General features: G+C 43.3%; 1 protein-coding gene across 1 annotated transcript in view; it reads left to right on the forward strand.

Annotated features, from left to right (window-relative positions):
* Window positions 1-21,669, forward strand: part of LOC146190018 (ATP-binding cassette sub-family C member 3-like) — a 66,732-nt gene that overhangs the window by 18,420 nt on the left and 26,643 nt on the right. Inside the window, exons 7-16 of the mRNA XM_084605398.1 lie at window positions 1,310-1,420; window positions 3,681-3,812; window positions 5,389-5,551; window positions 6,918-7,175; window positions 10,970-11,173; window positions 11,916-12,062; window positions 16,064-16,160; window positions 17,371-17,573; window positions 18,781-18,957; window positions 21,319-21,486. Coding sequence (XP_084461524.1) covers window positions 1,310-1,420; window positions 3,681-3,812; window positions 5,389-5,551; window positions 6,918-7,175; window positions 10,970-11,173; window positions 11,916-12,062; window positions 16,064-16,160; window positions 17,371-17,573; window positions 18,781-18,957; window positions 21,319-21,486 — 1,660 coding nt within the window. The remainder of the gene's footprint in view (window positions 1-1,309; window positions 1,421-3,680; window positions 3,813-5,388; window positions 5,552-6,917; window positions 7,176-10,969; window positions 11,174-11,915; window positions 12,063-16,063; window positions 16,161-17,370; window positions 17,574-18,780; window positions 18,958-21,318; window positions 21,487-21,669) is intronic.

Consider the following 21,669-nt stretch of genomic DNA (forward strand, 5'->3'; position numbering starts at 1 on the left):
GGCTGTATAAATTCCGCCAAAACTTGCAGCATTGTTTCTAGCACACACCCACCCCCTCCGTCATGCGGGTATTTAGAATTCGCAGTTGCCGTGAGCAGCCTAAGTTATTGCAGGCAAGTAGTGAAAACAGATTATTACACAGTCGGCGCCCCGACGCTTGGTAACCTACTGACGTATTCTTTCGCTGTGACAAATAGAGTCTGTAAATTATCCCAGCAATAAAATTACAGTGGCCTTCTCCTCTCTTTGACCCAATCTTTTACTAGTTCCTATGAACGGAATAATGCGTACCATTTGTTTCGCAGAGCATCAGCATATGCTGCATAGAGTATGTTACTGTGAGGCGGGCTGTCTGACAGCTACGATGACTTTATTTCTAAATAAGGGAGCAAATAAGGGAGCGCGCGTCGTGAAAGATAAATAAAAGTAAGCGGCGCCTTCTCGGAAGCGGCCTGAAACTGAAGCGAAGCTCTGGATGTATTTACAGCCACCGGAGTGCATTCCTTCGCTACAACAAAGTAATTCTTCGATAAATAGTTTATTTTTCACCTGAGCACAAAGGAAATAATAAAACATATTTATAAACACATTAATTTTGCTGCATCTGCATAGCTAAGCAATTAAACATTAAAATGGTCATTCCTTTCTCATTAGTGATTCTTTAGTGAAGTAATGCAGCACCTGGATCGCTTTACTGATGGCAAAATCTTTTCAGAACCAAAGTTGCTGAGCACTGCTAATTGAGCTTTTACCCGTTTTCAGAAATATTCTATTTTCCTATGTGGCGCACATGGCGTGCTGCACAGTGTCATTGACAACTCAGAATTACGTACGGTTACCTTTCTGTGCAGCGCCGTAGGAGGACGCGAAGCTTTAAAAGCTAATTTTTGCCACGAACCGAAAGCTTACACCATCCTTATCAACATGCGCATAACAGAATCTTACAGCAATATATCCCACAGTTGCCTCGGGATTAAATGTTTTCCGACAATCCTGGTCTTGTAAAAGCTATAGGTTCAGGCAATCGATATTTCCCTTTGCCTGTGCTCGTTGTATTCGCTGCTTGAAATCATAAGCTGTCTGTTGCAGCTAGCGACAAGACTGACCAGAAGTATTTAAAGATATTTTGTCTCATTCCTCATTCCCGTGTTTGACACTTTTGATTTACGCCAGCCAAAACTAGCGCGGTAATGTTTGAAATCTTGATGCATTTTTGATCGGCCATTCAACTCATAATGTACATACGCATCCTTTATTACGCAGCGCTTAAGAACGGTAATTCTGATCGCTCATGCTTGCCTTGATGCAGGATGTTCGCGGACATAATTCGAAAGAGACCATCCGCACGGTTACCCCCGCTGCGTCGAGGCTTCAGGTGCAAGCCGCTGGCGCAGACCGTTGCCTCCCGACTACGTGAAAGGTGTGCTTTTCCTGGCGGGGCATTTTCGGGATATACTATCCCTCAAGACAACTCGTAGACATTGGAGTGCATGGCTGTAATTCTGCCAACATATACCGTGCGTCCCACGTTGCTTAAATCTCAGCCGCGGTGGCTATATTTCAACGGAGGCGATTAAGGTGATAAAGCAGAATTATTAGTATATAAATAACTAATTCCCATATTAGGAGGATACCAGCCCTTTTTTATTTAGTATCTGTTTTAAAGAATGATTATTCGTCCCCTTTTCTGAACCCACTCAGTGAAAAAGATTGCTTCTCAAGTCTTTCACTATTCCCGCGTTTAAACCGCCCCTGCTCAGGTATGTCATTTCCGTGGCCAAGAGTCTCACATATAATGGTAGCCGCGAAGTAGTTATTCACTTGTGGTGATAGGCGCTTCGAAATGAACGTAGAAATAAAAAAAAAGCCAATGGTAAAGAGCTAGCGTGAATGTAGGATTTAGACAACAGTTTAGCGCCACTGTTCAAAGAAGCCGATATGATTAGAACGTATTCCACGCATTGACAATACAAGAGAACCATCGGCCGAGTCTTGACGTTAACGTTAATAAACCTGCAGGTACAAATGTGCACGTAGAAGCCCACATTAAACTGTCGCTTTCATCCTATGGTACTGGTAACCAGCTCACAGCATCTCGCACTCAAAACACAGAACACGGTTTGATTTACTTTTACTAACAAACCTATCTCTACCATGACTATTTGTAACAAAAAATAATTAAAGACAAATTTGTGCATTGCCAGTGCTATAGAGGTTCAGGTAGCTGAAAGTAAGCAACGTATCATTAAAAAATTAAAGGTCTTAGCCTTACTTCTTAGCGATAGATTATCCTAGCTTAGAAGATAAAAGAATCCCTTAAAGCTACCGCAATATTGAGGAATAATTAGGAAATATGTATTATACGGTAATACTGAACAGCCGAGTCTCATCTCTGAAATCCAAAAGAAATGGCGCATTTAAAACGCCAAATGAAATTCTTCCTATTTCATGTTCCTTGAAGTTTTTAAATGGTAGAATCGCTTTTTGTACTAGGAAGCAGATTTCCCTGTTTAAAGGTCAGCTGCATTGCGTAATTCGCAAACTTAGTCATTGACCAATTTAGGCACATTGGGATGATTATAAAATTTGTGGTTTAACCAGTGACGACTACTCTTCTGCTTGGAGCGAGTCTTTTTAAATCAATGCGTCATCTAACGACTTGAATGAAAGTGTCGGCAAGTGAGCATTGCATTAGTTTGTTTTCGCTAATATAATCTTTCCTGGCACAGCGTTGTAGGAATAGAAAGCGTAATTCTATTATATCCGCACCGTTTAAGTGCGCCATTCTCCGGAACCGCAGAGCGCGGAACATGACGCGAACAGCTCACCCATCCAAAGCGGGCGCATCAGTGCAGTATCAGCCAATAGTAACATGTTGCTCTTGATGCGCAATCGAGAAAAACAAATCTTGAATCTTGTATGCTAATGTACGTAGTGTGTACTAGCGTACCCACCTGCTAGAAGACAAAAAAGAAGGAATGAATTTCTCCTTACAAAGATTTCACGAGATGGCTTAGCGTGTCATACGAGTAGACCAGTACACTTTTAGTTGGGCGTACGTAGTAAGTGTGCGTAAGTATCGCTTACAGCGTTGTGTGTGTGTGTGTGTGTGTGTGTGTGTGTGTGTGTGTGTGTGTGTGTGTGTGTGTGTGTGTGTGTGTGTGTGTGTGTGTGTGTGTGTGTGTGTGTGTGTGTGTGCGTGTGCGTGTGCGTGTGTGTGTGTGTGTGTGTGTGTGCGTGTGTGTGTGTGTGTGTGTGTGTGTGTGTGTGTGTGTGTGTGTGTGTGTGTGTGTGTGTGTGTGTGTGTGTGTGTGTGTGTGTGTGTGTGTGTGTGTGCGCGTGTGTGTGTGTGCGTGCGTGGGTGCGTGTGCGCGTGCATGCGTGCGTGCGCCATCAATCGCTCTTAGTCACATAATTACATGCATGCCCTCTTCATTACACAACAAGAGCAAGTATTTATTCCCTAGAAGATGGTCGAGCTCCAAGTCGACTAATAATCATTGCGAAGGCATTCATGAGCGCTCGAAGAACAATCTCAGCACATCGCATTTTCCTTGTCCTGCTTTTGCTCGCTATTATTTGTTGTTTTTACTGTTCAGCGGTAAGCCCAATTCCTCACTGCAGTCAAGGTTTGTTACTGTTTTATCATGAGCAACTATGATGGTTCTTTTTTATTTCAGAAAAATTCGGCCTGGGCGGCGAGGTGCATTCATGATCATGCTCTTCAGAGTTCTTTGGGCAGATGTCCTGCGGTCGTCGTTGTGCGCCGTCGCCTACTATGCTTGCCTCATCGCTAGGATACCAGCCTTGGAGTGAGTGACTACGGAGCCACTGGGAGAATGACATATTATTTTTTAATCAGTCAGCTCCAGTACAAATGGCGCAGCATGCGCAGTGCTAACTACCCACACATAAGGTTTCTGAAATATAGACGCGTGTATTCACATATCATGCATAATTACTGTCTTCCTAGCCGTATATTTCAGAATTAGGAAAGTTATCCGAACGAATTAAGTGCAAACCTCTGTAGGGATCGAATGATTCGAAGGTGGTTTGAACGGCAACTTCTGAGGATTTGTGAGCATTTTAGTCCAATATCGCGTTATAGTTTCCAACCCAGGTACTTTCGAATAATATTTTCCTTAATATGAAGAAGACGGCTTTAAATAGACACACATCAGGAAATCAAAACTGAATTTCTCGCAACGGGGGGGGGGAGTCAAGATAGGCAAAATATGTCCCTGATCCCAGGTTTTTCATTGAGGAGAAGTAAAGGAAGACGGAAATCAAAGTACCAAATTGGCAGTGGTCTAGCTCTGCTATGCATGGATATACGTAGCGTAAAGCATGCGCAGGAGCGCGTGTCGCAATTGTAAACACGGCTCCGGCTGAAGGTCACGCGTCGGAGACGTCACGCGGCTATCGCGCATGCGCATAACGGGCGGTGTACACTCACACGAAACTCGTCTTTGACCCGCGTAGTGTAGCTTTACGTTACAAAATTCCAGGGGTGCATTGTGCCTCCATATCTAGGTGCCGTAATTAGAATGCATTGCAGGTCCTGTTATGCTGCTTGGTGGATTCGCACGACATTGCGATAGCGAACCTTAGCCGCACTCGGTGAGGTGGCCTATATGCATACCATATTGACCGACTTTAAATGAAGGAACAGCGCAGATGGAATTTAATGAAAACGATGGTGCTCACTGTACACAGCGACAGTGTGTTGCAGTTGGAACTACACCAAGACGACGATGTTTACTGCACAGTGTGAAAGTATGTTGCCCTTTTACACGAGGCGTGACCGACAGCGGCGATGGTATTGGTGTTTCTGCCTCCCAGAGTTTTGACATTTGTTATGGTGGGGACTTGCTGGGTAATAGCGGGCTCCGTGCTTTCGTAACAGGCCACAAAGGAGTTGACATCTGCGTCAACTGCATCGCCATCACGACCTGCAAATCTTGAGTCCTGTCGTACTGCCTCAAGTCAGTGCTTGCCTTGTCGTCTATGTGTATTCTCTTGTGCCACGGTTTCCTTTGCACTGCCCCATTCTATGTTTAGACTTAGTTCTCGCCAGAAGCATTCCTGCATCAACTTCGAGTACGGATCCTACAAGCGCTTCTTTAAGCGGTGCCGCGTGCGTATGTACAAGCTTCACACACGAGCCAAATATTTTTTCGATGCTCGCAGTTCCCGCAGGCGGAAATGATGTGCGTGCATCGTCTACCATGACGGTAGACGATGCGCCTTTGCGGTCCCTTTGCAAATTGTTGCACTGAGAGAAGATTGCTGCAATTTGTACGTTCCTAACCGGGGCGGCTCTCTAAAACATCAAACAAATGATTTCGGAATAACTCGTGTAACAAGTAATTTTCTTTTCTTTTGTAGGCTGATAATTACCAGCAGTAGAGGCGTTGGTATGCAGGCAGCTATTCTCCTCTTTACCGCAACTACGGTTTTTGAGCTCCTCATAACGTCCTACCAGATGGACCTCCTCTCCATATTAGCGGGAAGAGTGCGCTCCATGCTCCAGGGCCTTATATTCCAAAAGGTAAGTACAGACACATTGTCAGTGTGCTTGTTATGGTCCCTCAGATTTCCACATGTGACGTCAGTTCACGCATACATTATTTTACGCTAGCTTTCAGTTCCTGTTCAACACTTACCGTTACTATGCGCCGTGCAAAATGAAACTGTTACCTAAGGAGGCCCCATAGCCATTTGCCTTTAAAGCGAAAGCTGTACTCTGCCCTTCCGTAGCTTGGTCAGCGTGTGTTCCATATGGCCTTCAACGTGCCTAGTGGTGTGCGGCCTCCGCACCACCCGCTTCTTCTACGAACGTGGGGTGCGCGGAGCCAGCGGTGTTCCTTTCTTCTTCTGCTGCTGCTTCGCTTCTTCTATATCGCACACACCTGGTTCTTTCTTCACACACCTGGTTCTTCTTCACACAACTGGCAAACTTAATTCGTACCGGTACATATTTCCTCAAATATACAACACTACCTAGCACAATGCCACATATCCTTCGAGCCACCTGCCTAACCTTTCCCTGCGCCACCACCGCTGCCATCTTCCTCGCTTCCTGGTACACCCCCCCCCCCCCCTTCAGAATGTCTGATAGTCTAGAATTGTAAGGACAGTTTACACATTGCTAATGTCTAGCTATGCAGCTTTAGCAATGTCTATAAGTATCCACCATTACCGCCTGGAGTGCTACTTCTAAACGATGTCGCTGAACGGTTAAACTACGCATAATCTCCCTCTTCAAAATGCCCTCGACACATTCGTGTCCTCTAGAACCGGCTGCGGTGTCATTGAGGTTCGCAGACATCCACAAAGTAGCTGTCTGCTCTCGCGTTGTCTGGTTAGGTTCAGCCGTGTTAAACTTTTTTTAATGTTAAACTCTATAAACCAAACTGCACTTACAGCTGTGCTAACAGACACGTGATTTCAGGGAACGCTTTAGAAATCGCCTAGTAATAGGTTTGCTGAATAACTCAATAAACATTAAGTACCAATCAAAGGAGAGCGCACAATTGTACTAAATGTAAAAGAAGTATAAACCTATCTTAATTTCAAGTAATATTTTTACGCAAAATAAGCCTTCATAATGTAATAAAGCACCCGCGAAAAGCTGCACAGAGACAGTGGATGATACAAATGTATAAAAAAAGATAAAATGTGAAGCCCGAGTTGGCAGCGCCTCCCTTGTTTGGACAGACAGTCTCTGTACAGATTTACTGTACATATTTCGGTACACACTTTCTGCACATATATTCTGTACAGATTTTCTATACACACTTTTAGAGGGCGCTTTTTACACCATGATCCTATTAATGCTTAAGCATTGTAAAAAGTGCATATGGTTGTGTATAGTTTCAAGCGGCATGGTGCATTGACGAACTTTGACGTTCCAGGTGACAACGATGTCGGCCGTCAGCAGGGCCCGCTACCCTGTGGGCCACATAACCTCGATCCTTGGTATCGATTGCTGGCGCGTCAGTATCTGCTCATACCCCGTCCCCTTGCCGCTGTTCGGAGCGCTGCTGCTGCCTTTCGTGTTCTGGATGCTCGCTGCACGTGCAGGTGTCGGACCGTCACTGTGCTGCGCTGCTTGGGCAGTCCTAGTACTCTGCCTGCCCCTGCTGTGCACTTGCTTCCAGAATCGCATCTGGGTAAGTGCGACCGCTTACTTCACACAGCTGCCATCCGTAAGGTAGCTGCGTATGGGTTCAACGTTTTAGCAGATTATTGGCTAAATTTTCTTTCTAAGAAAACAACTTGTTTTACAGGTAGATATCTGTAGCTAGCTTTCTCCAGCGAAATTGGACCCTACTCATGTTCTTCCATGCATCTCCACACCCCGCTTCCGTTTGAGGTAACGGGTTCCTGCAACGCTGTCAAAAAATAGTTATCTACTGCCTACCCTTGGAGCTAATATGAGTGGAGTAAATTGGTGACCTAAACGCCCCACCACCATACCTGCAGATATTGAGCAGTCATATTGTCATGCGCATTTTCTCATCGCCTTAGTTGTCGCCAAAATTATGGTACTTTAAAAGTAAGCTCCTGTTTAAAGTATTTTTGGCCATTTTTCGGCTTTGGAAAGGAGATTTATTTTTGTCCGTAACGGTATACTCGGGCTTTGCCTGGAGTATCGTTCCACACAAACTTCCACATGTCATTTCCGAAATAATAAATGAAACGTCATGGAAACCTTTTGTCTCTTAACTAACAAGCGATTATTAAGCATTTAGGCCACTGTGACAAAACATTTGTTGCTGTTACAATCACAACTACATTATAATTTTTAATTTCATCTTTATTATTTCATTTGTCAGCTTGCCGACAGCTTCAACAACGAGCTCAGTGATCTTTGGAACTACGTCCCTTTTCAAATAATTTCAGCTGAGCTTGTAAAAGGATAGCGCTCACAGCATGCTCATTTTCACTTTGTCCTTTTTTGGACAGGCAAACTGCAGCCTTCAAAGGCGCACGTAGATCACCGCAGTTTATTTCAAGTGCTGGTTTACTGGCGCGTTGTCTAAAGCAGCAAATTTACACCGGGTGGAGGACAGATTTCAAAGTTATTTATCAGAATTGGAGGAATTCAAGGGACGTTACGGTTGCCATGTTGGGGTGCAGACCCCAAATTCAACAATGCAATCCAGAGCATGTGATAAGAAGGCGATAAGATATACTTGCAGCTTTTCGCCGCTCTGCGTTCACCAGAAAATGGCCGCCACTCTGATGTAGGTGCATACTCTCATAAGTGAGCAACAGAGCACTGAAACTGTCAAGCGATACGCAACACCTCAAGCTTAGCATGCTGAACGGAGCTTTGTTTAGTTTAGAAATGAGGGTTTTCATTAATCAGTTTATCAATCCCGTAATTAGAATTCCCTATACGTTCGTGACGTCGCAAAAGAAAAGCCCAGGTTGGTCTGCCAGACAAATGCTAGAAAGTGTTGCATGGCATTGCTTTACAAAGCATCGAGCGCTGGCTGCCGCAACGCCTAGACATTTATCGCTACATTTATGAATATCGCTACATTTATCAGTCCCGTACCAATTAATGTGCCGATAATATTCTCTTTATTTCAAGTATTAGCTATTGGGCGCACAATGAATATGTATTAGGTGACCGGTAGAAATTTCCTTAGTACAAAGTGCGCCATGGGAGGACCACCACAGACAGTAGCAACGCAATGTAAACAGCATTAGGTAGCGACGGCTTTGCTCATCGAAGGTTCCGATGCGTTACAGCAAACGTTTACGGGAGATGAGTGGACAGAAAAAAATTATTCCCGCTAGGTAGCGTAAGCCGTTCTTCTCCAATATAAGGAGGTACAAAGAAGATGACAGGCAGCTTCTTCGTGTAACAATAACAAGAGACTGAGCAGCGGCGCAAAGACACAATAACTGTGTTTCTCAGCACTCAAGCATCGCAGCCTTTCTCTGCCGAGAGGGCTTTTGAAGGGAGAAACTTCCACATACGGCCGTGACAGCGCTGTGTTTGCGCAACTGCCGTTGCCGCCAGTTCGGCAGCTCTTGTTGACTATTGACTAAAGCAATGCCGTTTCGCACGGGTAGAATTTCCTTCGCGCAGCACTCGCCAGTCGGAACCAGCCAGACTGAAGCAACAACGTACGTACGCATACGATCATGCCAAAAAACAGGTCGTTTTCTTCGGACTCCCCCAATAACCGCTATCGCATCGCTGCTTCTCTGCAATGTAGCAATGGACTTGCCTTATGGTCTACATTCCCTTCCCAGAAAGGATAAACAATCGAGGAGCACTCAACCTCTGCCTTGGTAGCATAATGCGATAGCGTTAAAGGGTACCTTAAAATGATTGGGTCCTCATAGCACATCACTTTGCACGTTTCATCACATCTTGCTGCTTTTATTTTTGCTTCCTTGCCATAAAATATACAACGCCTGCCTCAAACAAAGCCGAACGAAAGCCAAGAGCTACCGAATGGGTTCTTGTTCTAAATTGTGTTTTCATGTCATGTCATGTCACGTCATAACTGCACCTTCAGCGCAAAGGTTTGAATCAAGCCCCTATTTCTATAAATTTCACCCCGCAAACGTCGAGTCTTAGGCCAGGGGAAGCTCGTTCTAAATACATTGCAACATAATCGCAGGAGGTAACTTCCTAAAAGATTGCAGATCAGTGTAGTGGAGCTTTGTAAGAAATATCGAGCGAATTGATTTACCTGTGTCGTCAGCTACTTACACCTTTCCTTCGTGACTTATGGAACAAAGAACGTAAAATGAAAAGTTCCCTTAAAGAAGACTTGTTCTAATGTTCTGATTTTCGCATTTGTTTGTATATACTGTACTGTATAAATATACACAGGAATTCCTTGGTTTTGTTTCGTGAATTATAGGGTTGATTTTAAGTAAGATGGGGAGGACTTGAAGGCGACCGTCATGAAGTCCAGGCTGCATCTTGTGAAGAATGCGAGTGATGGACCAGTTAGAGGATAATGGTAGAGAAAATATGCGAAGCTGCAAGTCTTTGGGTAGAATTCTGTTCTTCAGCCCTACCGAATGACCCTGACGACTGCCGGGAAGGCCGGCGAGTAGTCGTTCCCAGTGGAGACTGACGGGAATGAAAGGGAATGAGAGACATGTGCCTTAAAGGTTTTGTTTAAATGTATGGCGGGGATTTGGAGACAGCCTCCATCAGTAGTATCAAAAGCAAATAAAAGTTTTTGGTGAGGTGTTACGTAAATTAAAGATAGGAAACAAAATAGAAAAACAGGATTTTATTTAGAGCCAATGTGTGCGCGACTTGATCAACACTCAATCACGCTTGCATGGCGTTTGACGACCCGCTGAGCCAAGCCACTTGATGTCATCTTTTTATGGCTTGTTCTACTGTAGGAGCAATATATTTGGTGTGTATATCAATTCCGAGCACCTTAAGGCTGGAAACAATGCATTTCTTTGGTGATCTTTTAAATATATGAAACGTCTCATGGCCATAACATATTTTGTTCATGTCTATACAGGGACGGTAAAGCATTTGATACAGTTTACTGTTCTTAGTAAATATAAACTCTCTCTATGGCTCCAACTGGTTATTCTGACGTTTTTCCGGCAGGAAAAGACGCGTGCATCGATGAGAAAATTTGATTTAAAATGCTCCCTTCCAAATTGTTGAACCGCTTGCTATGCTCAACGAAAAGGCGGTTTCCCACAGGGTCGGAGTAAGTAGCGGGACAGCGTAGCGTCCGGAATCACTTCGCAAAATATTGATGTCGATGCATGTGTTGCACTTTCCAAATCCGCTGGGTACGACAGATTAATTTCGTTTTGTACACTTATTGTTTTCTTATAAAAGCTTCGTTCACGCTGCTAGCAGCATCTGCAATGAAACACGTTACTCTGTCATACAAGACAACTTTATTGCATCTTCTGCATTCCTTTAAGTACATGTTCTCTTTTCTGCCTACAGGCGGAAGCAACTCGGGCTCGTGACGAACGTCTGAAGTCCACATCTGATCTTCTCTCATCGATACGGGTCGTGAAGATGTATGCTTGGGAAGATGCCCTGCAAGAGCGTGTGCTTCGCTTCAGGAACACCGAGATGAAATGGGTGTTTAGAGTAAACCTGATTGACGCCATTTTAGACAGTGTTTACTCCTCCACCAGTTCAGTGGTGCGTATGCTCGAAATATACTCTATAGAAGCAGTACGATTCGCCATCACAAACGCTGCTGATGCCGCTTATCTAGCTTTACTTCTACCAAACGCACCAGGAAGAAAGAAATTGGACTTTGTCATTAATCCACATGACTAGAGTCACACAGGAAATTATATTGAAAGTACTGAAACGTCATAGTGATGACTGATAAAGGGAATATTCACAGTGGCAGATATTTGGAGGGCCGAAGGTGTAGTCGTCCCCACACGGAACGAGAAGTTTTACATAGGAAAACTATGCTGAACTTGGTTTTTTTTCGGCGACCAAATCAAGAGGCATATACGATTCAAATGAGACACCATCAGCTCGGTACCTTGTGCATTAGGGGCATTATGGGAAAGTTGTTTTTGATCAAAGCGAGGATGAAAATGGACGCGAAAGATTCATGCGCAGCAGTACGTTATTCCTTGAGCAACGCCTAATCATGGTAAAAGCGGCTTTGTGAGCTTCGTAATAGGTCCGCCCGAACTTAACAAATTGTCCTTGTTATCCTATTAGATTAAGTAAATGAATCATGAAAAAGGTCCTTCACAAGATTTTTACTGAAGAAACTGCAGATGTATTGCGAGTTGTACTTTTTTTTTTTTGATGTTAGCTTCTGTTCCGTTGACAATATTAACGCAGTTTCAAGCCTATTAACTATCTCTTTTGTACCTAAATGTGACGACCACGTGCACCGCTACCATCTCTCTTGCAGCTCACAATCATCTTGTTCTTCACGCTGCCTCTCCTGGAGCCCGGTATCGCCCTCACTCCCGCTCTGTCGTTCTCCTGCGTGGCGCTACTGTCAATCACGGACCTCACTATGAGTGGCTGCGGACAGGCTTTCAGGAATATAAGCCAAGTAAATAGCGTCTTCATACTAAAACAGAAATCTGCAAAGAAATAATGCCCCGCCGGGGCGGTGCAGTGGTAAGACGCCCGACTACTGTGCCGGAGTTCCCGGGTTCGAACCCGACCGCGGCGGCTGCGTTTCGATGGAGGCGAAACGAAGTGGCGTCCGTGTGCTTTGCGATGTCAGCGCACGTTAAAGATCCCCAGGTGGTCGAAATTACTCCGTAGCCCTCCACTACGGCTCCTCTTTCTCTCTTTACACTTTAACTCCCACCTTCCTCCCTTCCCTTACGGCGCGGTTCAGGTGTCCACAGCTACAAGTGTGACAGATACTGCGCCTTTCCCTTCCTGTGAACCAATTTAACTTTAAGGAATAATCTCCACAGCTCGTTCATATTGAAAATCTTTATGTTTACAGCAGAAACCACATATTTGCATCTTGAGTGAGCCATATTTTGTAATGTTTGATATGGTTTACCTTCGCGTGTGCTTTCCGTTTAAAAAGCAAGGCACTGAAATTACACTGATTGCAGTGTAATTGCACTGATTGCAGTGCACTGATTGCAAACGGTCATGAAATTACATAACCGTTCGCAATCAGTGCGGCTTTCTAATGTTTCATTCCGGCGCTGTGGCGTAGTGGTTAGAACGCTCAAGTGCTGATCCGGAAGAAATTAGTACATTCGACCATAGCCGCGACGGCAATTTTCTATGGAGGTGGAAACTTGAAAGCGAAGTGCTCGTATACAGTGCGACGTCATTGGACGTTACAGAATGTTGGTGGTCGAATTTTCCGAAGGCCTCCACTATGATGCTCCTCACAGCGTGAGTCGTTTGTGGCTCGCCTATTAGGTAATGCCTTCTTTGTTACGTTTTCTCGAGTAGCACTTGCTGCTAACATAAAAAGTATGAACAGAGCCCGTATACGGAGCACTACACGAATGAAACATATGTTTGTTAATGTATTCCGGATTTTTTTTTTTTTAGGTATTAGTACAGTCTCACGACCATGGGGCTTTAAAGTTATGGTCAGTCTCAATACTGCAGACGCACGTATAGTGTGCGATTTCGTGTGCCCACCATAATGAATTTATATTTATTCTGCATGGCTGCTTGGTGCTAACCAAGTGTTGAAAATGCTCTCATTGTTGTTCTATGCGTTCAATATTGACTGCAAAACAACTTTTAATATGTACTTCTCGGCCAATTCAGGCTAATATTATTCGAAAAGAGTCGTGTTCCTGGAGTTAAACATCAAACCTAACTTCATGCCAAGCATGACGTTGGGCATGAAATTCGTACCTGAAACCAAACTACAAGCTAAATATTTCTCAAAAACTACAATTCTTTTTCTCAACGGTATCCAGACAATAAAAACTCAATCATTAGTCAAAGATAACCCCGAGTAGGTTTGGAAGCAACGTCCGCACTTAGAAGCTTCGTTTCCTGATAGCTTAGAATCCTCGGGCTTTGCCGTGGGTACTGTCGCTGCATGTTGTACTTAGTAGGCCGTCGTACTACGCGCTTAATTTTGTTTTCTTTGTTATTCCTAGTTACGCTTTCCATAATAATGAGTGCCATATAGTTTCAGATGCCTTCCATATAAATCATACGGAGAGCATATGAAGCATACATAGTACATTTGTACTATTGGACTGCGTTTATGGAACTAGCCCTGAATTGGGCTGCAGTATTTCAATTTTCTTCAAATAAATACGGGCTTTTAACGATCACATATAAATTACAAGAAAGCTGTATGGAAATTATATGCAAAAAATATCGATATAGTTTTTCGTATCATAGGGACATCCTGATTGAAACGCTGCCCGACTTCATACGCTTGAATTCATTAGGGCTGTAAACGTGGAGATCGTGAAGCCGCATGAGCGAATAATGAGCAGTGCTCGCGCCTTTAGTGAATGGCAATTTTATTAGCCGCCCAAAGACATACAAATATAGCACAACAAGTCTGTATGGCGGCAGAAGTGTGGCCGAATACTTTGGTGCGTCAAGTATCGAAAGGCGACTAGCACTTTCGTTAGCGCGAGAAAGAGAAAGGTCTGAACATGGCTGCTCGCAAGAACTAAATGTGGCGAGAAGCACCAAGCTAGGAGAAAAGCTGCTGATGGCGGCGGTTACCAAGGTTCGGCGTGGTTTTGCCGCAGTCCTGTGTTTATTGAGGACAAACAACACTGAAAGTAATGTCAATGTAAGAGTTGTTGAAATAACCTGCCGTTCCTTTTGCCGGAAATGCGTTAATTTTACGCTTTGTCTTCACTCTGTCAGAATCTGTCTGGTCATCAAGTGATAGTATTTTTTCGCGTATGCAGGCTGCAGGGAGAACAAATCATTTCGTTTCATTCAAAACGCAGCACCCCTTGCTATCTCTTTTCTCTCCCGCTTAGCACTGGAATCTCTTGACTGCTTTCTAAAGAACTGGCTGCAGAACTGCAGAACTGCAGAAATGCAGGCACGAATGGCTGCAGTTCCGTTTCCCAGCAAAAACGAGGCAGCAGCCACAATTGGGGAAACCCTGGCGATTCCGTTCTCTTACTGCCTCGAATTGAGAAGGCAGGGGAAAGGAGGAGAATATATATATATATATATATATATATATATATATATATATATATATATATATATATATATATATATATATATATATATATATATGAATGGTGACGCTGACGCCGAAACAATTCGACTCATTATCTTCTATGGTTCCGCCACGCCCTTCACTAAAACCAGTTGACTACACTGCGCACTGCGCATTCCTGTGTGACGCATTGCGAACAATTTAACATTCGTCTGAGTCAAACGCCGGGCTTTAGTATGCTGTAGGCAATCTCTCTTAAGATGTTTATTGTTCTATAAGAATCGGGATATGCGAAAGTGTTTAGGTTCTGAAATATATGAAGAAATGATTGATTTCAATTGAGAATTGCGCTACATGTTAAGGAGGTCAAAGCAATGCGTCAAAAAAAAAAAAATGAAGGTGCTGAAAACGCTTTAGAGGAAGACTGAAAGGAGCTTTTTATTCATCATCATCATCATCATCATCAGTCTGACTATACCCACTACAGGGCGAAGGCCTCTCCCATATTTCTCCACTTAACCCGGTTCTGTGCTAGCTGCATCCACTTGACCCCTGCTAACTTCTTAATCTCATCCGCCCACCTAACTTTCTGCCACCCCCTGCTACGCTTTTCTTCCCTTGGAATCCAGTTTCGTTACCCTAAGCGACCATCGGTTATCCTCTCTTGGCACTACATGTCCTGCCCATGTCCATTTCTTCTTCTTAATTTCCACTAGACTGTCGGTAACTTGAGTTATTTCTCTGACCCACTCTGCACGCTTCCTATCTCTTAATGTTACCCCTACCATTTTTCGTTCCATAGCCCTCTGGGTTGTCCTCAACTTAAGTAGAACTCTCTTGGTTAGCCTCCACGTTTCAGCGCCATTTATCAACACCCCTAAAAAAATCAAAATAATACTTTAGAGCTCCCCGAACTTTTATTTGTGCTATAACCTCCCAAAAAGAACATTTGCATTTCTGTGACCTTAGTTTATCCGCAGTAAATTCGTACAGCACGCACTATGCAAAATGTGTGCAAATGATATCTCACATGAAGAGTATTAAGCGACTGTTTACTGTCACCAAGAGCAGAACACTCTATACATCTCATGGGGTGTCACCTGTCTAGCCACTAAAATAGTGTTGCGTGTTTGCTCTTTCTAGTTCGCCATTAAACTTTTGTTCAGTGCAAACAAAAGCAGTCATTTGCTCTTTATTAAGATCTTATATTGTTTCGTAAGGCCTTCCTAACTTTTACTTGCTTGCAGTGGCACCACCACTGCGCATATGTGATTGCCAGCACTCTGAGAATTTATATATAACACGTTCTGCCAATAAACGGTAGTTGAGACCTAGCCTCTTTCCTGTTCATATGTGTTCTTTCTATCGCTTGTGTCTCAGAAAACGCTAAGAAATATTTCACTTGTTCTTTTTAGGCGTCACTGTCTATGAAGAGAATAGCCGATTTCTGCACGGCAGAAGAACAGCGTCCGAACAGCAAGATTTACAATCCACCAGTTCCCAGCAAAAAAGGTAAGCAGCAGCCATATTGCCAGCTCACCCGAGAGGTGTGATTTCTTTTCCACTGCATTTGCTTACTCTGTATTCTGCTTCAAGTGCTGCGCAGTAAGCATCTCAACGTGTATTCTGGGGTGTTTGTCAGTAGCCTGCGCATGCACTGCAATATACCAATTGTCCTTGATTAGACCAGCGGTCAGCTAATGTTCTCGGCTCTTCGGGATTTCATTCATGGGCTCTGACTGTTGTATTCTTGCATTCTTGAAAGCTTGTCGAGTGAATGTAACGAGAGAACTTGTAAATGTAGATTATTTCGGTCGTATTTTGCCGGTTCACTTAACCCTTTCATGTCGCCTTCCTAGAACCCCAGGTGATAAAGTTTCTTCAGCCCTCCACTACGATGTCTCTCACAGCCTGAGCCGCTTTGAGATGCTAAAGACCATAAACCAAACTGAGTCATCATCAGAGGGAAGAAATTCCTGAAGACTTGCGTCTAAGATTGAAAAATAAATAAATAGAGCCCTTAGTATTATTTGAAGAAAGTATCTTAAGTATTCCAGATATATGACAAACCCAAATAACGCAGACTTCACACGCCACAACTACACTGTAATAAGGCCCAACGTAGTATCATATTTGCCCTTTCACGTTTTCAAATCGCTACTCCTTGCACCCTATCACGCATTTATCAAACAATTTTGAAGAGTGGTTAATCAATATGACCAGTTCCACCAACATTTAAATTCATATGTGAGATATATACTGAAACATCTGATAGTAAGTTAAAACAAGTTCTCCAGCTTAACTTTTTATTCATAAATAACTTTTCTTTTGATCCGGCGGCAGTCTACGTGCGTCTATTCAGAACAACCTGTTGTTACTAAACAACGGACTATTGTTTCGCTCCTTTAACTCGTCTTTTTCTCTAAATTTAAGTTTTTAACTTTTAACTTTTATTAACTCGTGCATGCGACTAACTCCATGATGACTCTCTGCTGTATGTATGGAGTTACTTTGTTACAAAAATTCAACTGAAGCCAGAAACCCTGTGAAAGCCGGCACTTGCGTTTTAATAGGCCCCCCGAAAACGCCTGATGTATGAACGTCCATCAGTGGGTAAGCAGATAGAGTGCTCGTATACGAATGATTAATCTTGTTTTTTTGTGTATAAGGTGTCTAATACGTGCAAAAACAGACGACGTATTATACCTCTATTTTCTCACAGGTGCAGTCACAATGAGGAAATGTTCCTTTTCTTGGCCTCTGGGTGTCGGTGGTAAGGCGGAAGCGCAACTCGTCGACATCAGCCTCGATGTCGAGCCGGGCTCTCTCATCGGGGTCGTGGGCTTTGTGGGAAGCGGCAAGTCCTCGCTGCTCGCGGCAATTCTGGGCGATATGCACCTCAACGAAGGCTATATTGCGTGCACGGTGGGTACACAGGGGCGAAACTATCCAACCCGAAAATTGAGACATGTCTTGTATTAGTTCTAAGCGCCATTATAAAGGACGCCAGCGCTATGTAGAAACAAAAAAGAAAGGTTTCTGCCATCCAAAGACGTTTTTGCAGCTTTTTGGCACATGTCTATAAGTAGCATGTGATATCCTTGTAGTAACACCGCCATTTTTATATTGATCGCACAGCCACTTGTCATGGCGGCAGGCAAGTTATCAAAATTTAATACCAGGTCATTTTGCAATACTACAAAATATTACATTAAGACATAAGGAACATTTGTCTTAGTTTGGCCACTACCCATTGGTGTTTTTTTATAGGTATAAGAACGAAGTATGGAAGGTTTATAGGTCAGTTGAATTAAACCCTATAAGGTTTGATTTATACCATATATGGTATATATGGTACCATATGTGGTTTAACTTGTACCATATATGGTATAAGTGCAGGTACGCGGCAGCGGGGCACTTTAGTTCCGTGCTCAATAATCATGGCGACCTCTACGAACTGGACACGTTTTACTGGAGCTATGAACCCAGCTAAAAACCGGCGCCAAGGAAAACAAGGAACAAAACGCAAAAGCGAACTATAAAAGAAAAAAGAGGGAAGACCAGTTATGTGACCGCTTTCTTCGTTCTGAACCGTTCGCTATTTCCTTCTTTTTTTTCTTCGGGGTTTTGAAAAATTAGGTTAACCTTCGATGAACAGACATAAGTAGAAAATGCGGTCCTTTATCTTCTTTTGATTTTCCAAGGCAAATTTACTTTCGTGGGTGAACTTAAATATCTTTGTAAAATTAACAAAGTGCATTTTCGTCAATGCCCGGGGTTTCAGTGTGAATGGCTCCTGAACAGGAACAGGGAGCACCTTTGACGCAGCAATACAGGAAGCAAGAATAATCGGAAATGACCTGCAAAACAATGATTTCGAAGACCAGTGCAGCCAATATCGGTCACTGCTACACAAGAGCTCTACTCTTGCGCCTGCATGCTCTTTGACGTAGATACTTTTAGAGCATTTCGCGTACCTCATAGGTTTTCAAAAGTTAATTTAGATGCTAGAATCTCCAATTATGTAAATTTCCTATTTTTCTGATGCTAAACTGTGCAAATATTTTACAAACTAGAACTCCAAAATCTTGAGTACCGCTAAAGCCTATATCCATGCTGTTCTCTATTTCAGGGCAGCACAGCTTTCGTACCCCAGCTGGCGACCGTGCACAACATGACCATCAGAGACAACATCCTGTATGGCCGGCCAATGCAGCCCGACCTTTACAGCCGCGTTATTCAATGTTGCCAGCTAACGAACGACATCAACACACTGCACTCGGGGGACATGACAGAAGTCGGTGAGAAGGTACAGTTAGGCTGCAGAGAGAGATAGACTGAAGGCATCTTTTTCGGGTGTGCGCTTATGCCTATCTACACGTATGCTTTGGTCGGCGCTGTAAAGTTCGAAAATCTCCTCAATCGTTGACGTGGTGACATTATTGCTCTTCTACTTAACCGCTTAAAGTTGGCGTGAAGGTTCAAAGCTAATCTGAAGAAATAAAAGTATTATATTTGCCTAATATGTATACTTGTTGGAACATAATCACTATAACTTTGTACACGTGCAAAGCACTTTTTCGAGGCTCCCGAACGAAGTAGGAACGGGATATCTTCACACCCCTAACGGCACAATGGCAAGGCAGCGTTATTCATAAATTGAATACCCATTGTTTACTTTGGGAAGCGCTACTGGCGCAAAACACTTCTACCATTACTCTTCTTGACACCTGACGTCCTGACGTGTGATTAGTTAGTATTTTTGAAGTCTACTATATTACAGCCATATTCGCAGCGAACAGTAATGCAACCCCTATTCAAAATCATACGTACTTTGTTTTCGTAGAATTTCGCCAACGCTTAGCTGCAGGAATTGTATCTGATGTTTAGAATCCCTAACTTCAACACATCGCCCATTTTAGGCATACAATGAATATTTGTTTTCGAGTTTGCAAAGTCCATTTCTCAGTTCAAGGCGCAGAGAAGGATATTGAAAATACGCAGACAACGAATACCAGTATAATACGTCGGTATAGTTGATGTAAATCTTCAAACATGAAAAATTTGTGCAAAAACAGCATGTACACGAAAATGAACGCGACTTGTTCGTGTAATCCTTCAGATGCGGTAAAGTTGCGTGAAAGGAAGACATAAAAGGCATTGTACAATGCAGCTTTAGGCTGAAGTTTTCTACTGTGTCGCTTAAGCGTTGCCCTCCAATGCCACACTTCGTCTATGACTGCATTTCCGAAAGCTGAAGCTCGCCCTCAATACTTTTGCACCGGCGCCACTATGGCTGCCGCGAGGTATTCGTCACCCGGCACACTGATGTCTTGCTAAGCCACCAACGGACCTGTATCTGAATATTTGTGTCACTTATAAAACTGGTTGAAAGCTACGGGAGAATGTGTGTAATGATGCACGAGGAGACAAATTTAAGCTCTACGAGTACTTTTGGAAGCCATGCTACGGTGACTCAGGGGTTTGGACACTCAAAATGTTAAATCCCCCATGCAGCGCCATGGAGATGAAAAAATAAAGCGTCCGTTTACTGCGCGATGTGAACGCACGTTAAAAATATCACAGGTGGTCGAAATTTCCTAAGGCCTCCGCTACAGCATCTTTCATAGCCGAAGTCGCCTTGGGACGTCCAGCTCAAATCAAATCAAACCAAATCAAATTTATTTTCCGACAAGATGGTCGCCTGGGCTAAAAGCAGTACAAGAAGCTTGACAAATACCCAGGAAACCCGTACCCAACATAGCAAGAGCAAACAGAAAATTCTAGAAGTTCAATAATATTTCGACTGACATCCAAAAGTGTTATACAATGCATACGTCACTGCAGCACGATATAAAAACAAAACATAAAAAAGTTGATCAATAATAAAATCAATGAAAAAAAGCCTAACAAGGCAGAAAGTTCGTAAAGGCAAGAGTAATATTTAAAGTAAGAACACATGTATAGTTAGATTATATTTGCACGAAGTAGGTTCTCAACTGCTTAGGACTAAAACCAACGGTGTCTTTATATTTGCTGAGAAACTCGGGAAGATTATGAGTCAAGGATTGTAATTTGTAGTCTGTTCTAAAATGTGGCAGAGACCAAGTGTCAGTGCATCCAGTGTTTACTATTCCAGTGCGGTATCCAGGAGATGCAGGTTTTACCAAGAAATTACCCATACCTGTCAAACCGAAATTAATTATTTGTAACAAGCGATATTCATAAATATTATCCATGCGGATCATATTAAGCGATGTTATTATGGGTTCAATATTTGACTTGGTTCTAAGTTTACGATGAGACGAATAATTTTTTTTTGCAAGACAAGAAGCTTGTTAATATTTGTTTTAGTTGTAGTTGCTCATACTAGATAGTTAACGTGAGAAAGGAACAGAGCATAGTATATTCGTAGTTTATCCCTTATGGGGAGCAATGTGCGACAGCGTGAGATTACAGCAGTAACAGTAGAGAGCTTTTTAGAAGCATGGTTTATATGAGCGTCCCATTTGAGATGCGAAGAAAAGTATACACCTAGAACAAAACAAAACCAACCTTTATGTGGAAAAGATACTGTCTTCACAAGCTCTAAGCCCGCAATCCTTTCACATCCCTTTTTAATAATGATTAGCCGTTTCGCTTGTCCGTCATCCTCTGTCCCCATATGCAGGGCACCAACCTTAGCGGCGGCCAGAAGCAGCGCATCTCCATCGCCCGTGCTGTGTATAGCAAGAGCGATGTTTACCTGTTGGACGACCCGCTCAGCGCTCTAGACCCAATCGTAGCGAGTTCTGTGTTCAGAAATATCATTGGGAATAAAGGCCTTCTTCGCCATAAGGCAAGTATTTTAGCATTCCAACGTTTTGCCCGTATGCCAAGTATCACGTGCACAGTGCAATTACATCTTGTCCATGAACCACCCGTCTACAAGAGCTACAAAGTATTATTCGATACCAATTTCATATTTATTTACTGCTAATTGTGACGGCTATCTACGTATGGCACCTCGACCGTGGCGACC

This window comes from Amblyomma maculatum, chromosome 5, assembly GCF_055883805.1.
Source record: "Amblyomma maculatum isolate TAMU_Amacu chromosome 5, ASM5588380v1, whole genome shotgun sequence".
NCBI classification, from domain to species: Eukaryota; Metazoa; Arthropoda; class Arachnida; order Ixodida; family Ixodidae; genus Amblyomma; species Amblyomma maculatum.